This window comes from Pristiophorus japonicus, chromosome 12 (genome assembly GCF_044704955.1).
Source record: "Pristiophorus japonicus isolate sPriJap1 chromosome 12, sPriJap1.hap1, whole genome shotgun sequence".
In the NCBI taxonomy this organism is placed as follows: domain Eukaryota; kingdom Metazoa; phylum Chordata; class Chondrichthyes; family Pristiophoridae; genus Pristiophorus; species Pristiophorus japonicus.
Window position 1 is genome coordinate 141,593,193 of NC_091988.1, and position 17,705 is coordinate 141,610,897.

Here is a 17,705-nt window from a genome sequence, read left to right on the forward strand (position 1 = left end):
CAATCATAAGCTGCCTGTCTAGTTACATCTATGGGAAAGAATAATTTCCCCCCCCCACCCCTCCCACCCCCTACAGATGCCTGTGCCACCTTTAGCAGCATTTGTTGGGGATGCTAATACTGAGAGACCGTGAGGGCTCTGGGCTCCACCATCTACTCTGACTTGGACATACCAGGAGACTGAATGGATAAGGGCTTCAATCGGATCATGGATGTTCGATAGGCTGTACTCTGCAGATCAGGGGAAATGCTGATCTTCAGCTCAGTCGCCGGGGCAGCCGTGCAGCGGGAATGGAACACGTTGCCATCTCTCACTATAAAGCGTTAAGATCTTAGCCACCCCCTGAAACAATGCCAGACAGTTGAGGAAAGCAAGCTGGGGCAGACTGCCCAGCAGAAACTGAGTTACTGCAGCTGGGTCCTCTCAGACCCGATCTCCTGAAGATTGTCGACCACAAGCTTTTGCTCATGAGCTGTTGCCTTTTCACCTCCCATTCCAGTGTAGTCACTGGAAGAGCACTTGGCAGAAGCACTCGAGTAAGAGATCACTTAAGTCAGGCATGAGGAGCCCACATCAGGGTGATAATTAGCGTGTTGCATTTCTGTGCGTCAGTGAAGTCATAATGCTCGTTAAATCTTTATGTCAGAGTACATTCCTGCAGTAACTGGTGACCCTACAATGTTAATTTACATGAATATTAATGTTGGTCTTTGGGCCGATGTCGTTTACTGGAAGGCGGAAGGACTGCGACAGATGTTGGACATGACTATTAAAACAACGCAGCAGGGTTTGTTCAGCTGAAGATCCCTTCAATGAACTGCTGCCGAAGAGCTTGGCTGCAGGCAAATGTCGGACCCCTCGCACCTTCTCACCATCCTGTATTTCCTCATTACGCTGATGGTCCTCCTCCAAATGTAACTTCATGAGTTGCCCGTGTTGCAGAGCAAAGTTAAGCATCATACAGCAAATTATCAGAAGGGACTCTCACTGTGAGCTTATTGCAGGATACAGGAATTGTCCAGGCATCAGATTCCTTGCTTGTAAACTCTGATGATCTGCTCATTGAAAGCTTCAGTGGAGCCATGAATCTGATTGTATTGCAGTTCGGCTGCCAAGCTTGACCACCTGAGAGGATTCATGAGTCAAGTGTGCAGGAGATGGCCAAGTGTGCAGGAGATAGCCTTTGCCCCAAGCAGCCAGCCTCCCACTTGATCTGCAGGTACACAGAGTGAGGGGTTGGAGGATTTGCTCAACACAAAAGGTCTTGTTAGCTGCTGGGAAAATGGGCACAGACCTGTATGATGTGCTGCTGTTGATTCTACACCAGTTACACATTAATGGGGCTGAATTCCAATTCATTGGCCACTTGAAAGACCCCACAGAACAACATGGGGGCAGTCAATGAAAAATGGATTTGGGGAAATTTTGCAATCTGTGCAAACCCTAGTCCCTTTGTGCTGCTTCAGGATGTCCATGGGGAAAGTGACGAACGTGGCTGCTCTGGCAAAGAAAGCATCCGTCATCTACTTAATGCAAGGACGAACTGCAGACTGACTGCTATTACTGATATCCCCTTTGGCAACCTGGAAGGAGCTGGAGGCAAAGAAATTCAGTGTTGCAATGACTCTGACTGCAACAGGCAATGCTGTGCGAGCTGTGGCTCTAGATCTTGTTGCTGGAGGTGCCACAATTTTAATCACAGCCTCCCTAGAGAAGCAAAGCTTCCTTATACACAGCTCCGCAGGGAACTAGAGGGCCTCTTGAGCCTAAATTCCTCAGTCGATAAACTCTGTTGGGAGTGGAAGGTTTTCTCCGAACATGCCTCCTTCTATTTGGTCTCCATTCCTCTTGCTTCTGCTTCTCTTGCCAGAGTGGAATTTCCAGAAGGACTCCCATGAAGAAATAACTGATACCAGAAGCCTCCTCATCCGTTCAGAATATTCTATTGCAACTACAAGCATTTTGGGGAAGAAAACAAGCTAATGCGTGCAAAATGTTTGCCAGAATTTTCTATATATTTAACCCTATAGCAGCTAAGGCTCCCTTTAATTATCACTGCAAATGGCTGCCTCCTGATTTGGACCCCCATGGTCAGTAGTTTGGAACAGAAAGTGACGTAGCGATGCAGACAGAAACAAAATGGGCATTTGTGGTCCGAACTGCATCATCCGACTCCAATTAGCATATCTGCAGGATGCTCCCAACCGTTTCAGGCGGGTGGCCTGGCTGACAGGAACGACTGCCTGAAAATGGGGAGGTGTGCAAATTGGTTTCTTCCATCCAATGCATCATCAACATTGTCCCTCAAAACAAGGGTGACTTGCTTCCACTCCAAAAAAGGATGAGTTCACAGGTGTTTCAATGAAGGGCCTAATATTCCAGATGCTGAACAACATCTTGAAGGGTGGAAGATGCCTGTGCATGGATTTTTTTTTAAAAACATGTGGTGGCCGTTGCACACCAGCCACCACACGGGCTTGACAGAGCTAGGTCTTGGTCCAGTGACAGGGATTAACCAAGACGACTGAAGACCAGCTCTGCTGCACGGACCTAATGCGCACACATATCGCAGTGTGGGTTGGCCTGTGCTGCCCCTGGGCCCTCGCCTCTTCTGGCCCCAAACTCACGCCTCTCCTGGACACTGATCATATCCTATCCAATGCACTGCATTGGTCGCACTACCACCCCTTTCTCAGCACAGAGAGGTAGGGTCATGAAAATAGCCCCTATGTTTTTCTAACTTTATATTGGCAGGATCCTTTTAAGCAACACTTTAACTGACTTCAGGTAACTTCTTCTTGAGTTCCAAAAGTTGTGTTAATAATGGAACAAAGAATGTAAATGATTCAGTTATAATTTAAAATATATTTTATTCAAAAGTTTAATATTTGTTTGTACTTAACTTTAATAAACATATTCTTGTATCAAACTTTAAAATTTTCACTTATCATTTACAAACTTTAAGATCACTTACAAACTTTTATTAACTTGTAAATTTACATAATTTACAAAAAACTTTTAATTTGAAAACAGTTACAACAGTAACAATAACAACAGCAGCAGCAAAGAAAGGCTGTACCCATCTCTCCTCCACCTTATTCTAAGACCGCCCGCTGCATTTGGTCTTGCTGACTCCACCCCTGCTCGCAGGCGATGGCACCAAGCTTATTCTTTTGAGCGTCTCGGGTATTGCGCACTTCTTGATGAGGGGGCGAGGGCAGGAAGTAATGTGGAAGGCCCGGCTTGAGCCTCTTCAGAGGCTGGTCTGGGGATTGGAGTGGGAGTGGCAGTTGATTCTGTCAATGAGCGCGGGGACTGGGCGTGTTCCCTTATTGCAGCAGCTAACTACAACGTTCCTTGTCTCTTGTCCCGACAGTGTCTCACCTACCTGTGACATGCCCGCCCTCATGTTGTGCAAAGGTGCGTCAGCTACCTGCAAAATTCCCTCCCTCATGGTCACTGACAGCGCATCAGTTACCTGCGACATTCCCTCCCTCATGGATGTTAAGTGAAGCAAAAGAGGAAATAGCAGAGGCTTTGACCATCATTTTCCAATCCTCTCTGGCTTCAGGAGTAGTGTCAGAGGACTGGAGGACTGCTAATGTGATACCTTTGTCTAAGAAGGGAGAAAGGGATAGACTGAATAATTCAGTCAGCCTAGCCTCAGTTGTGGGAAAATTATTGGAAAAATCCTGAAGGACAAGATAAATCTACATTTAGAAAGACACGGGTTAATCAGGGACAATCAACATGGATTTGTTAAGGGAAGGTCGTGTCTGACTAACTTGATTTAATTTTTCGAGGAGGTAACCAGGAGGATCGATGAGGGCAGTGCATATGATATTGTGTATATGGATTTTAGCAAAGCTTTTGTTAAGGTCCCACATGGCAGACTGGTCACGAAAGTAAAAGCCCAGGGCAAAGTGGCAAGTTGCATCCAAAATTGGCTCAGAGGCAGGAAGCAAAGGGTAACGGTTGATGGGTGTTTTTGTGATTGGAAGGCTGTTTCCAGTGGGGTTCCGCAAGGCTCAGTGCTAGGTCCCTTGCTTTTTGTGGTATACATCAATGATCTAGACTTGAATATAATGGGTATGATTAAGAAGTTTGCAGATGATAGAAAAATAGGCTGTGTGGTTGATAATGAAGAAGAAAGCTGCGGACTACAGGAAGATATCAATCAACTGATCAGGTGGACAGAACAGTGGCAAATGGAATTTAATCCAGAGAAGTGTGAGGTAATGCATTTGGGGAAGGCTAAAAAGGAAAGGGAATACACATTAAATGATAGGACACTGAGAAGTGTAGAGGAACAAAGGGACCTGGGAGTGCATGTCCACAGATCCCTAAAAGAAGCAGGCCAGATGGATAAGGTAGTTAAGAAGGTATATGAAATGCTTGCCTTTATTAGCTGAGACATAGAATATAAGACACTGTATTAAACACTGGTTAGGCCATATCTGGAGTACTGCATGCAGTTCTGGTCGCATTACAGGAAGGACAAGGGTACAGAGGAGATTTAGAAACATAGAAACATAGAAATATAGGTGCAGGAGTAGGCCATTCGGCCCTTCAAGCCTGCACCACCATTCAATAAGATCATGGCTGATCATTCACCTCAGTACCTCTTTCCTGCTTTCTCTCCACACCCCTTGCTCCCTTTAGTCATAAGGGCCATATCTAACTCCCTCTTGAAGATATCCAATGAACTGGCATCAAAAACTCTCTGCGGTAGGGAATTCCACAGGTTAACAACTCGCTGACTGAAGAAGTTTCTCCTCATCTCAGTCCTAAATGGCCTACCCCTTATCCTTAGGCTATGTCCCCAGGTTCTGGACTTCCCCAACATCTGGACTTCCCCAACATCGGGAACATTCTTCCTACATCTAACCTGTCCAGTCCCGTCAGAATTTTATATGTTTCTATGAGATCCCCTCTCATCCTTCTAAACTCCAGTGAATACAGGCCCAGTCGATCCAGTCTCTCCTCAGTCCTCCCATCCCAGGAATCAGTCTGGTGAACCTTCGCTGCATTCCCTCAATAGCAAGAACGTCCTTCCTCAGATTAGGAGACCAAAACTGAACACAATATTCCAGGTGAGGCTTCACTAAGGCCCTGTACAACCTCAGTAAGACCTCCCTACTCCTATACTCAAATCCCCTAGCTATGAAGGCCAACTTACCATTTGCCTTCTTCACCACCTGCTGCACCTGCATGCCAACTTTCAATGACTGATGTACCATGACATCCAGGTCTCATTGCACCTCCTCTTTTCCTAATCTGCCGACATTCAGATAATATTCTGCCTTCGTGTTTTTACCACCAAAGTGGATAACCTCACATTCATCCACATTATACTGCATCTGCCATGCATTTGCCCATTCACCTAACCTGTCCAAGTCACCCTGCAGCCTTTTAGCGTCCTCCTCACAGCTCACACCGCCACCCAACTTAGTGTCATCTGCAAACTTGGAGATATTACACTCAATTCCCTCATCCAAATCATTAATGTATATTGTAAATAGCTGGGGTCCCAGCACTAAGCCCTGCGGCACCCCACTAGTCACTGTCTGCCATTCTGAAAAGGACCCGTTTATCCCGACTCTCTGCTTCCTGTCTGCTAACCAGTTCTCTATCCACGTCATTACATTACCCCCAATACCATGTGCTTTAATTTTGCACACCAATCTCTTGTGTGGGACCTTGTCAAAAGCCTTTTGAAAGTCCAAATACACCACATCCACTGGTCCTCCCTTGTCCACTCGACTAGTTACATTATCAAAAAATTCTAGAAGATTTGTCAAGCAGGATTTCCCTTTCATAAATCCATGCCGACTTGGACTGATCCCGTCACTGCTTTCCAAATGTGCTCTTATTTCATCTTTACTAATTGTTTCCAACATTTTCCCCACTACTGAGGTCAAGCTAACCGGTCTGTAATTACCTGTTTTCCCTCTCCCTCCTTTCTTAAAAAGTGGTGTTACATTAGCTACCTTTACAAGGATGTTGCCAGGAGTGGAGAATCTTAGCTATGAGGACAGATTGGATAGGCTGGGTTTGTTTTCCTTGGAACAGAGGAAGCTGAGGGGAGACCTCATTGAGGTGTATAAAATTATGAGGGGCATAGATATAGTAGATAGAAAGGGCCTATTTCCTTAGCAGATGGGTCATCAACCAGGGGGCATAAATTTAAAATAATTGGTAGAAGGTTTGGAGGGGATTTGAGAAGAAATTTCTTCACGCAGAGGGTTGTGGGGGTCTGGAACTCACTGCCTGAAAGGGTGGTAGAGGCAGAAACCCTCACCACATTTAAAAAGTACTTGGAGTGCCATAACCTGCAGGGCTAAGGACCTGGAAAGTAGGATTAGGCTGGACAGCCTCTTGTTGGCCGGCGCAGAAACGATCGGCCAAAATGGCCTCCTTCCGTGCTACCTGCGACATTCCCTCAGTCATGTGCACCAACATTGTTTCTGCTAACTGAGATATTCCCTCCCTCATGTTCCCGGACAGTGTATTCATTTCTCGTGAGAGTGTTGTTACTTCTCCTGACAGTCCCGATACCCACCCCACTGATGGTGTCCAGGAGTGATTGGGTAAAGTCAATGCTCTCCGCACTTATTGCCATCATCTGTACCATATCTGCTGATCCTGTTCTTCAGGAGAGCGCGATCGAACTCTCCTTTCCCTCCTCACCCTGGTTGTGGCTCGCAGCATCCCAGTGGGGCCCGCAGTCTCGAACAATGGGGCCTTGGATGTGGCTCGCTGCACCCCACTGGAATCCCCCGCCTCAGACGGTGGGAAACCATGAAATATCCCACCAACAGTAAAACCGCTACTCAGGGAAGGGGCTGGCACCTCAATGGGCGGCCCCTCACCACCTCCAAAGTGAGTACAACAGTGGGGACTTCATCCATCCTCTCGCCCTCACCCCCATGCTCTTGGTCTGGAAGGTGGATTGGAAGAAGTTCTCCTCTTCAGGCTCATCCTCGTTTGAATCTTCTTTTGCATAGTCAGGGTTGGCCTCAAGTTTTGCAAAATATAACAGAACACACAAAGTGGCAGCAGAGGAGGAGGCAGGGTGGTTGGCATGAGTAGGCTCACACAGCGCAGGCAGCAGGCTGATTTGAAGGACCACGATGAATGAAAGCACATTGCATCAACCGATGCGTAGCTGACGGAGACATCCCCATGAACCGAAGCATGGCTAGCCCATGCATTACTTAACACTTAGGATAGCCAGACTGTGGAATTTGCCGGACTTGCCCTCTCCCTCGAGTGTGGGCCCAGCTTGTGCAGTGGTGGTTGCTTTTCTCCAGGCAGGACCCATCAAAGCAGTGTCCCTCTCTTCTAAGGGTGTCAGTGGGTGCAGATTTGCCGGGCCTCCTCCTGTTCAAGTTCTTTTTCATTTGTTGTGTGCCACCTTCCTCTGCAAAGATGAAAATATAACTTTTTTTTTTAATGAGAGGGTGTCTTTCTGTTGGGTGGGACATATACAGATGCTCACATTTACAATTGCAATTCCACTGAAAAATGAAAATATTACTTACACTAACTGCTTGACCAAGGTTCTGCCACTTCTTTTTACACTGGCCTCCTGACCTCGGGGTGGTCACCATTGCACAGTAATCTTGTGCAAGTTGGTTCCAGTGTTTCTTCATTTCTTTAAGTGCAACTTTTAAGTGACCTCTGCTGGTGTCCAGCTCCTGCCAGCTGCCCTCAATCACAGTAACCAGTGCCTCCACTTCATCCTGTAAGAAATTCTTGGTCCTTGCACCGCGTTGCATCTTGTATTACAGCCCCGATTTTTCCAATGATAATTAAACTTCTCACAAAGCACTCAAAGTTCTAACACTCACAACTGGCTCTTTAAAAATGGCTGATTGCAGACCGGGAGCTGTACGGCGTATGCGTGCGCATAGGAATCACATCAAAAATGTCCTTTATTTTCACAAATGCACAGAAGGGGCAGCATTGGTTTTTCGACGCAGACATTTGGCTCCACCCCTGAGGCTACAGGACAGGCTGCGCAGTGCCAATTTAAAAAAAGTGGGGAAACTTGGCACATTTACTTTTGGAGCAGTTGTGGCCTAGAAAAACGGGCATAACTCTGGCAACACGCCAAAAAATGGCTTTGGGCAAAATTGAGCCCAATTTATCTCCACGTTCAAAGAGCTCTGTCTCTCAGAGTTGATTCTGGGAAATTGCAGTCATCAGCCACATTTTATAATTGGACATTTGAAACTGCGCACAGAGTGAAGGAAAGCTATCTTTTGTGACTGATGTAGGGATAGAATTGTAGCTCAGTGCCCTTTCTTTGAGCTGAATGCTCCGAAAATACAGTAGATTTAGCAAATCCATAAGGAAGATAGCTTGGGCTAGAAACAGGACTTCTTATATGCACTTGCCCTTTCATATGTTCTTTGTTTCTCCTCTACCTTACCACACACCTTAATCAGAACCTCTGTCAGGATGTCAAAGTGATTCATTGCTTTTTTCACCCTTGCATTAAGTGCCTCAGCTTTCCCTGACCAAGAACTTTGGCATTCATGTCCTGGTTTTAGCACACGTTGCAATGTAGATTCAATGATCCATTATTGCATTGCAGTTTACTTATTCATGAATTCACGATAAATTTCGACTGTAGATTGTAAAGCACTGTCCGATAATTGCAAAATTTATATTCTCATTTCAAGACCTTTCATTTGCATAGAAGAAATTGGTAATGTTTGCCTCTTAATTGAAATGATGGAACTGCATTTTATCTGAAAAAAAGCAGTCCGAATGATTTGAAATCTTAATTCTTAAACCAAAGTGCATGATCCAGCATATGATTACCCTTCCGAGAGATTCGCATGGATGAATGATGCCGTACTCAACAACTGATTTCATGGAACCTATTGTGAAGGGCCAGAATATTATCACATTCATTTAACATTTCATGCATTATTTCAGTGCCTATTATCTGTTCCAATGTCTATTTATGTTTAAAACACTATGTACATTTTGAAAAATTAGTGATTGACAGTGTCCCCCTACATTTAACCCTTGGAATGTCACCAAGTTCAGGGAATTGGCAGCCTCCATGGCTGGTCAGATTGTTATTGAAGTTTTCAGTTCACAGTGTTGAAACAACCATTAGTACAGTTCTACCCACTTATCTCAAACCCAATTATGCCGACATCTGTTTATTTCAACAAAAAAAATGAAGTCCCAGTCCTTTCTATGCACAATACCAAAAACTTGGCACGTTTAATTTTATGAATTTTTAAAGTTCTCAGCAGTATTAAATGCCTTCTTTTATCACCACTTATGTCAACAGATCCTGATCTTCTTGTGGTGGATAAGCGTAAATCTGCCGAATAAAGGAAGAGGAGGAACACAAAGGGCGCCATTGAGTGTACATTATTGCTACTTTGTCTGTTGGAACTCTCGTCTTTTCCCCTTCAGTCACCCTATGAGAAGAGACAGTCATGCCATCTCTGCCTACAACTCCCAGGATTCTACGGGGCTCCACCTACATTTGAGGACTGCGAGGTATCAGCCTTGCATCCCGAGCCACAAGTATCTTTTTTCTTAAGAGCCGCGCTTGTGGCAAGAAAGCCCCGAGTGACTGACATAAAACTAACAAGGATGCGCGATGGGATACAGCAATCCACTGACTAGTCTCACTTACGCCAACAAAACTGTTTATGTCGACAACATTTGAATCGTCCCCAGTCTGTCACCCATTCCCCCACCCCACCCCCACACCCATCCACCACACTCTTCCCCCCCACCCACCATACTCCCGCCCCCCGCCACCCACGATCCCCTCCCCTATAGTTTGTGAAATCAAATCATTATTTTAAAGGAAAATATATTTACACAAGTAAAGTAACTGATTTGCAAACAGTGGTATACCACAGAATAATAATGGCATGGCATTACTTGGAATTTTGTGGTTTCCCAGTGGTTGTTAATTATTCTATTATTCATCCTACACTCAGCTCCAACTCCTGGTGTGCTAGTACCAAACTACATATTGGATAGATTAGTTTTATAGGCTCATTGCAAGATAAACTAGATACTGCAACACTCATTCTGTTTCCATGGACTACATTCAAATATTATTTGCCAAAGTCAAAGGCAGAGCACTAGAATCAGAAATAACTAAACTCTCCCTTTAATAACAAATGGGAAACCAACCAGTATCATTAAAAAGTTCAATCTCTGTAAGAAGCTTTTAAAAGAAGAGATAAAGTCAAAGAGCTCACCTCTCGGTCAAGTCCAGCAGCTACTGTAACAATATCTCCATTCTCACTGTTGATGGTGAACATATTTGGTGATGGGCTGATTGGAGACTGGGACAATATCCGGTATCTCACCATTCCATTGGCCGTGGTTGGGTCATCAGCATCATTGGCGGTTACTGTCATTACGTACGAACCTATCAATAAACACTGTATAAGTGCCAATAATTCTTTCCCCTAGATAAACTTAGACAGTATTGGTCATAAATTGGTATCTTTGATCCACTTGTATTAGTAGTAAGCATTTACAATTTGACAAACTTTAGAAGATGCAAGCTAAATTAGTAGTTATATTATTTAATTAAGCTACATTATCAACCAATTTTGCATTGTATAAAATCTATAGATTAACAAATGTTTGACTTCTTGCTAACTGCAAAATAAGGCCCGACCTGCCAACCTACCTTGCCATGAAATCAGTAAAACAATATTTATAATCCAGTAATTTCAGCCCTAAAAGATGAATGGGTAACAGCTACTTTGAGGATAAACCTCCCTTTTGTACTTCAGGGAATCTGTATGTGGCAATGACCATAGATTTGTTCAAAAATTTATCTCTCTCAAATGTGTTATATAGAGCCACAGAAAACATAATGGAAGTAAGTCATATTTATGAAACGTTTGACATCTCCACTCGGATAGAAAAGGTTGTCTTATAGTGTGCAGTAGAATCAAAGAAACCCTGTGCGATGCATGTGTTTCATATACCAGTATCGGAAACCTAGAAGCTGCTTATCCTTGGTCGAGCACAAGACACTGTTGTCCGAGGGCGAATAGATTATTATGTGAATCATTTTTTTCGGAAGTGTGACAAAAGCAGTCTCTAGTAGCTTCTGTAATAGAATGGAGGCAGAGAGCATATTAAAACTGGGGGTTCAAGACTGCACCACAACCATGTGCGGAGAGATCACTCACGGCACAGTTTTCAAATCCGAACAGCATTCTTAGAGTGTAGGATCCTATCAGGGATTAGTGCCCACTGGTCAAATCCCTGACAGAGTCCCATAGTGAAGGAGCTTAATTTGAATTACAGGAAGTGAACAGGCTCTTAAAGAGACAGTAGTACCAATAGATAGTGTTGGTGGATATCAGTCTTGGCTCAGTTGGCAGCTCAACTGTGGAACCTTGCTGTGCACAACATGGGCTGTAAAGCACTTTGGGACATCCTAAGGCCACGAATAGCACTACATAAATCCAAGTCTTTATATACAGTATGTAAGAACACAGATTCTAATCTGGGTTAACAAGCTCTAAACTAATCGAATTAGGAAGCAACAGTGCTCCAATCCAGATTTGTATTTGTATTCTATCATTAATTATGCACACTACAGTTTACACACTACAGACTATATAATTGATGAATTAAAGCAATTCCATAGAATACAGCAAAGGACAATTGCATCAAATAATTGCAGTATTTTACTTTTTTCCAATACAACAATTACAAGAAATAATTTGATTCACGTGCTTTACCCATTGCTCACATACATCTCCTGCCTGAGTAGCGCAAGTGGATGTCAGGAGTTCACATAGGTTTGCAAAATTACTAGTGTTTATTGAAAAACCGAACAACTTTAACCTTGTTACTTCATATAAATCAGTCCAAAAATACAACTGTATGCCCTAAAGTATTAATTTCACAGCCTTTTAAATCACTATTCAATTATGAAACTAATTCAAGTTCATAATTGGCTTTCCACTCAAATCAGTGAGGCCAAAAATTTAAACCTTTTAATTTTCATATGAATTTTAAGTACCAAGTTGCATCAGTGCATTAGCCCATGTTATTATTTTCTCAAGAGGATATGCCATAGACACCACAGAAGTTTTTCACTATTTGAGAAATGGAAAAGGATGGTGATTATCTATAAAAAAAGTGTACTGGTTAATCTCTAGCTAATATGTTTTCAAAATCCACATATAAGCTCTCCGAGTAAAGTATTAATCCTTCTATAGAAAGAACTAGTACTGCACTGACAATTTCTTCCCTCTGGCATTCATTCTCCTTTTCTTTGACTTTACACAACTAAAGGCAAAAGACTGGCAGACAGTTGAACTGGGACTACATCTCTCCCAATCAAAGAGGCTGGCTGGCTTTCAGAGGGGTCTGTACTAAACTGGACATCAGAAAATTGGAGAGAAAAAAAAAACAGACCAGGTTTGTGCAGCACAATTTGAGGCATTCTATTAACTCTGACTCCAAATCACATATGTTTCTGGAAGCCCCAAGTATACTTAACCAGAAAGAAAATTACTTTGTTTCCATTCGTATATAGATTCTCACTTACATTTTTGAGTTATTTTCTATCTCATTTCTATGATTTATTATTAAAAATAATTCGCAAATACTAAAAGTCATACTATAATGGAAACTGACACTTTCCTAAAAAATGAGAAACAATTTTCTTTTAAATATTCACTTCTATCTTCTAGAACTAATTGGGCTGTGTACCAACTAGCTCCCAGACCTCTGCCATTGTTGCCCAGGAAACCTCTATTAATAGGTGCACCTGTCCCTTGTTGTCCCTGGTTCCACTGAGCACTTTCCACTGGTGACACGACTGAAATTGGGAGTTCACCCCTGCCTGCCCACCCTGGGCATGGTAGATTGTAGCAACAAAATATTTTTTCAAAATCCATTTCTAATAACAACTTGCTGATTTACAAAATCTATTCTGTTCCATCTGTAAAGAAAAAGAAAATCTATAGTTTGAGTCCTGGGCTTCTCAAAGATAAAATGAATCCCAAATCATGTAGTGCGATGAAGGCACAATTATAAGGCTCTGTGTGAGCTGTGTATAAATTTGAAATAAAGTACGCAATTGCTTTAAACAAGGAAATGTTTGTTTTAAAATCTGAAGAATAAAATGGATTAAAATTACATGTGTTACTTAGATAATGGTTTAAAAAGCTGCAGGATCATATGCCATTCATTGCAGTGAATAGGAGAAATGCCATAATTTCCATATCACTAGTGACACCTCTAGATTGCCAAGTCATTGATAATGTACATCCGAGAATGGCACTATCAGCAAGGTGTCAGAGTCTAAGAACGTGCTTCTGAAGATGAGTGCGTCTCCTGTCTGTTAAACTGCATACGGCTCAATATAGGAACAGTATTCTTCAAATGACAGCAAGCAGCACAGCCAAAAAGATACAAAATATTTGACAGGGCTTCGTGATTTACCAAAACATAAACTGCCGACTGACCTCATTCTGCACAATTTACGAGCCTAAAAGGCCATGACTGATGCTGGTTAATTCGACGGTTGATTTTTCAGTAGATTCTGGACTCACTTTGTTTCTATTAAATTGTTATTTCAAACAAACCACTAACTAAATCAAAGAAAAGATTTGATCTGGTTGCGTGAAGATTGGCATATTGCTAAGCCTATTGCATTTGTCATGAGGGTTCAACCCGGTTTCATTTGCTGTCGAGAAGAGGCCAGTCCAAAGAGACAGGAAACAAGAAGGAGAAAGGAAAGAGGGAATATGGTATTGGATCAGTTGAGTAAATGAAGTAAATATATAAAACAATACATGGTAAGGACAGACAGTTAGAAAAACCGACCAGGAAAGGAGATCATATTAAGAGAAATGGTGTAATGGGAGTGAAAGTAGGAGGGAAACTAAATTATCAGAATCGTAGAGAATGCCAAGTTTGTTTTTGAGTAGGCTTTCGCTTTCATCTTGAATGACAATGTACTGCGTCTATAGCTTCAGGCAGTACCAATTAATCTGTACAAAATGAAAGTGTTCACTCATCCTCTCCCTGAAGTCAATTTCTCAACAGTTAAGGCCAAAGGGAGCCCCCTTTTGTTTGTAACTAATTGTACATGAATATTTAAAAATAATTTTAGTAATGGCTCAAACAGGAAATAAACCACTACTGGAACATGCATCTTACAAGTCTTCATCGCTGTGGTTTTTTTCTAGCACATTTAGATTGTTGTCAGTAAGGGAAGAAACAGTTTCTACCGCATGCCAGAAAACATGCCGAAATAAAGTGGAACACAAGTCAGCTGCAAAATAAAAATTAGCATAATAATGCAGCTCATTAAACAGCATCTACTTTCACATACGAAATTGAGACACTACACTATGGTGATGCCACAGCAAAATATACCAAATTAATGCTGTTTTGTGCCTGCAAGGTCATGCTGATCGAAAATTAGATTCATAATGTGAAAACTTATTGCAGTGGCAAGCTTTTAACCCCTAAAGCTCTAATTACATGGTACTAACCAGAGAATGTCCAATTCTTAAGCAAGGTAAGGTTTATCAATCTTTTGGAAGCTGTATGCTACCTTAATGGACTCAAAGCACAATCAAATCCCACGAGAGAAAAAATAAAATTCATATAAAAATAAACAAAATGCCTGCTCTGTTTGAACATTTGCATATCTTTAATTTAAATGAGAAGATGTTTCACTGCAATTTTAACACTAAGAGTATCTGTTTCGTCAGCCTGCAAAGGTACATTTCAAACAATTAAAAATACATTTGCTTCTATTAGCTAATTTATCCTTTTCTCTAACTACACAAGCTGTTCTTCAAATAAAACAAACAGGAAAAAAAGATTGCTCTTGGCAAAACTAGACATTGATTTGCCTAATGTGATACCATGATTTATGACTCTTGAGGTCTGGTTAGGATTTGGATCAGGACTATAATTAGTCCTTCAGTATAATTTATTCTTGTACCTGAGGTGGCTCATTCACTCAACCTTTCTAAAGAAATCAAAGCTACCAACAATGTTTTAATCACTGTTCAAAAGTACACGCAACTCAAGACAAAAAAACAAAATGTCTCTGAAAGTCTGTAGATAAAGTGTTTGAAATGCATTGTTCACAACAATATAAAGCAGAAATAAGTTGATGTTTCACAGTGCCATGGAATGGATAAAGAGTGTTAGTTTTATTCTCTCTCAAGTACTTCACTGCTTAAGGCCTCCTGTGCCACACACTCAGATCCACTGAAGAGATAATGATCTATTTCCAAAGTTGATCTGTAACTATCAAGTGACCCCACAAGTTACTGATGTTCTTCTACCCAAGGCCGAGGTAAAGAACTCAGGTGGGTAATGTCAGCTGCGACTCTAAACCTTATTGTTCTGTGCACTGTGGAAGAGTACATTAGTGTGTTGATGTGGACAGCTGGAATTTAAATCACTGCTTATACAAAGAGCTGTGCAATGTAGTTTTGTTCATTAATTATTTCTCTTTTTACCTGGTTTGGATCCTTCAGCCACACTCCCATTGTACACATGGTTCACAAACTCTGGTCTGTTATCGTTCATATCAATAACATTGATGTAAAGGTCAATTGGGTTTTCCACCTTGTTCCCATTCATGTCAACTGCATGTGCTCTCAGCTGTAAACACAGAAGACAAGATATGGTCAAAACTATTTATGTAACTTATACAGTCCACCAAATCCCAAAAGACTATTTCACACAAGAGGTATCAAACATCAAGAATCAGTGATGGGTGTTATTATCAATCATAAGCCTCACAGGAAAAGTGCCTGAATCCACATTTGGCAATATGCTAGTCAGAATCACAAGGGTCTATTTGAGTTTGTAAAGTATTACAAATTCATGCTACTTTTTGATAGTGTAGTCCATCTGAAATCATTCACCCAGGAAGATCCAGGAGTTTCTTCACTGCAGCATCCAATTGGTTCTTAAATGATTCCAAGGTTTTCATCTCCACTATTCTGTGCCATGGATTTTGTGTCAGCTGTGGCTTAGTGGGTAGTAACACTCAAGCCTCAGAGTCAGAAGATTGTGGGTTCAAATCCCACTCCAGGGACTTGAGCACAAAAATCTAGGCTGACACTCCAGTGCAGTGCTGAGGGAGTGCAGCGCTGTCGGAGGTGCCGTCTTTTGGATGTTAACGTGAGGCCCTGTCTACTCCCTCAGGTGGATGTAAAAGATCCCATGGCACTATTTTGAAGAAGAGCAGGGGAGTTATCCCTGGTGTCCTGGCCAACTTAACAAAAGCAGATTGTGGGAGCTTGATGTGCACAAATTGCCTGCCGCATTTCCTCCATTACAACAGTGATTACACTTCAAAAAGTACTTAATTGGCTGTAAAGTGCTTTGAGATATCCGGTGGTCATGAAAGGCGCTATATAAATGCAAATCTTTCTCTTTTTTCTATCCATAAGTCTATTCCATGTATTGATCACTCTTTGTGTGAAGAATATTTTCTTGCTCTAAGTCCAAAATTTAGTTTACTCGTTAAGACCTGTTCTACTTGATCTTATCCCCAAAACATATTGGAACTAACTAATACCTTTAGGTATTTCAAGCAGGCAAAGCTGCAGGAGATGCCCCCTTATTAAGGTCTGATTTGAAGCCATGGATTCTCTCAGGAATGTTCTAAAGGATTATATAGAGACATTCGGATCTAGTATCTCTAACTTTATTCTGTCTGGATTGACCATGCTGCAGAATTGGCTGGATAGTTCCCTGACAGGAAGCAAATGGATTGCCTTGCATACTGAATGATGTTAAGGAGAAGAATATGACAGTTGGTGGGATGATCATTGACAATATGGTAAGGACTGATTGTGCATGGCCACACTACAAAATGCAGTGAACGTGTTACGTATTGCACTTCACAATGAATTATTAGCAGCTGCACCATTGAACCAGCAGCCAACTCTTCTGCCTTCCCTTATTCCTCTTCAATTCCCTTTTGTTCTCTAGCTCCCAAGGGCAAAAGGGATTTCCAGAATAAGACCCATTGTAACACAGCAGAATTGTTTAAAAGGTCTTCGAAGTTCTCTGAAAGATGAAAAAAGACCAAAGATGCCAAAAACAAAAAAATCACTGTTAACTAATGAAAAAATGCAAAATTATGAAAATCAACACGACACATATTTAAAACAGCAGGACATTAAAAGTTCAGGAATGTTTGATTGTGGCCTAATTTTTGAGACCTAGAGCGAAGCCTGCTTATTTCCCTTGGAAATCTTGAAATAATTGGGCCTGTTCAATTTGCATAACCTTGGCACTCTTAATGAGGCTTTTGCTCAACAGAATTGCCAGCCTCCAAAGATGCTCAACAACAAAATACCGGCTGTGTGGTGCTGGCACTAGGACCATGGACTTCCTCAGACATGCTCCTTCTTCACTGCCATAACCGCTGAAAGTGTGGTGGAAACCTTGTATACTTATGTACGATGGTGCCAGAGCAACTCTGAGAAAACTCATGACCAAGTCCTGTTCCTGGAATTTATGAGGATAATTGTGCACATGCTAATATCATACAGCCCATCCTAAAGATTCCTTTCATGTTTGCAGAAGGAGCTTTTTTCAACCTGTAATTTCTTCAGAGCTGCTCCTGCTCCACTGTTGTAACTTTGTCCGAGGTAAGGTAAAAAAAACACTGCTCCGGCAAAGTCACGACA

General features: G+C 42.1%; 1 protein-coding gene across 1 annotated transcript in view; it reads right to left on the reverse strand.

Annotated features, from left to right (window-relative positions):
• LOC139277486 (cadherin-4-like) overlaps positions 1–17,705 on the reverse strand; it is a 636,199-nt gene that overhangs the window by 122,306 nt on the left and 496,188 nt on the right. The window contains exons 6-7 of the mRNA XM_070895995.1: positions 15,516–15,660; positions 10,251–10,423 (exon numbers count right to left, since the gene is read on the reverse strand). Coding sequence (XP_070752096.1) covers positions 10,251–10,423; positions 15,516–15,660 — 318 coding nt within the window. The remainder of the gene's footprint in view (positions 1–10,250; positions 10,424–15,515; positions 15,661–17,705) is intronic.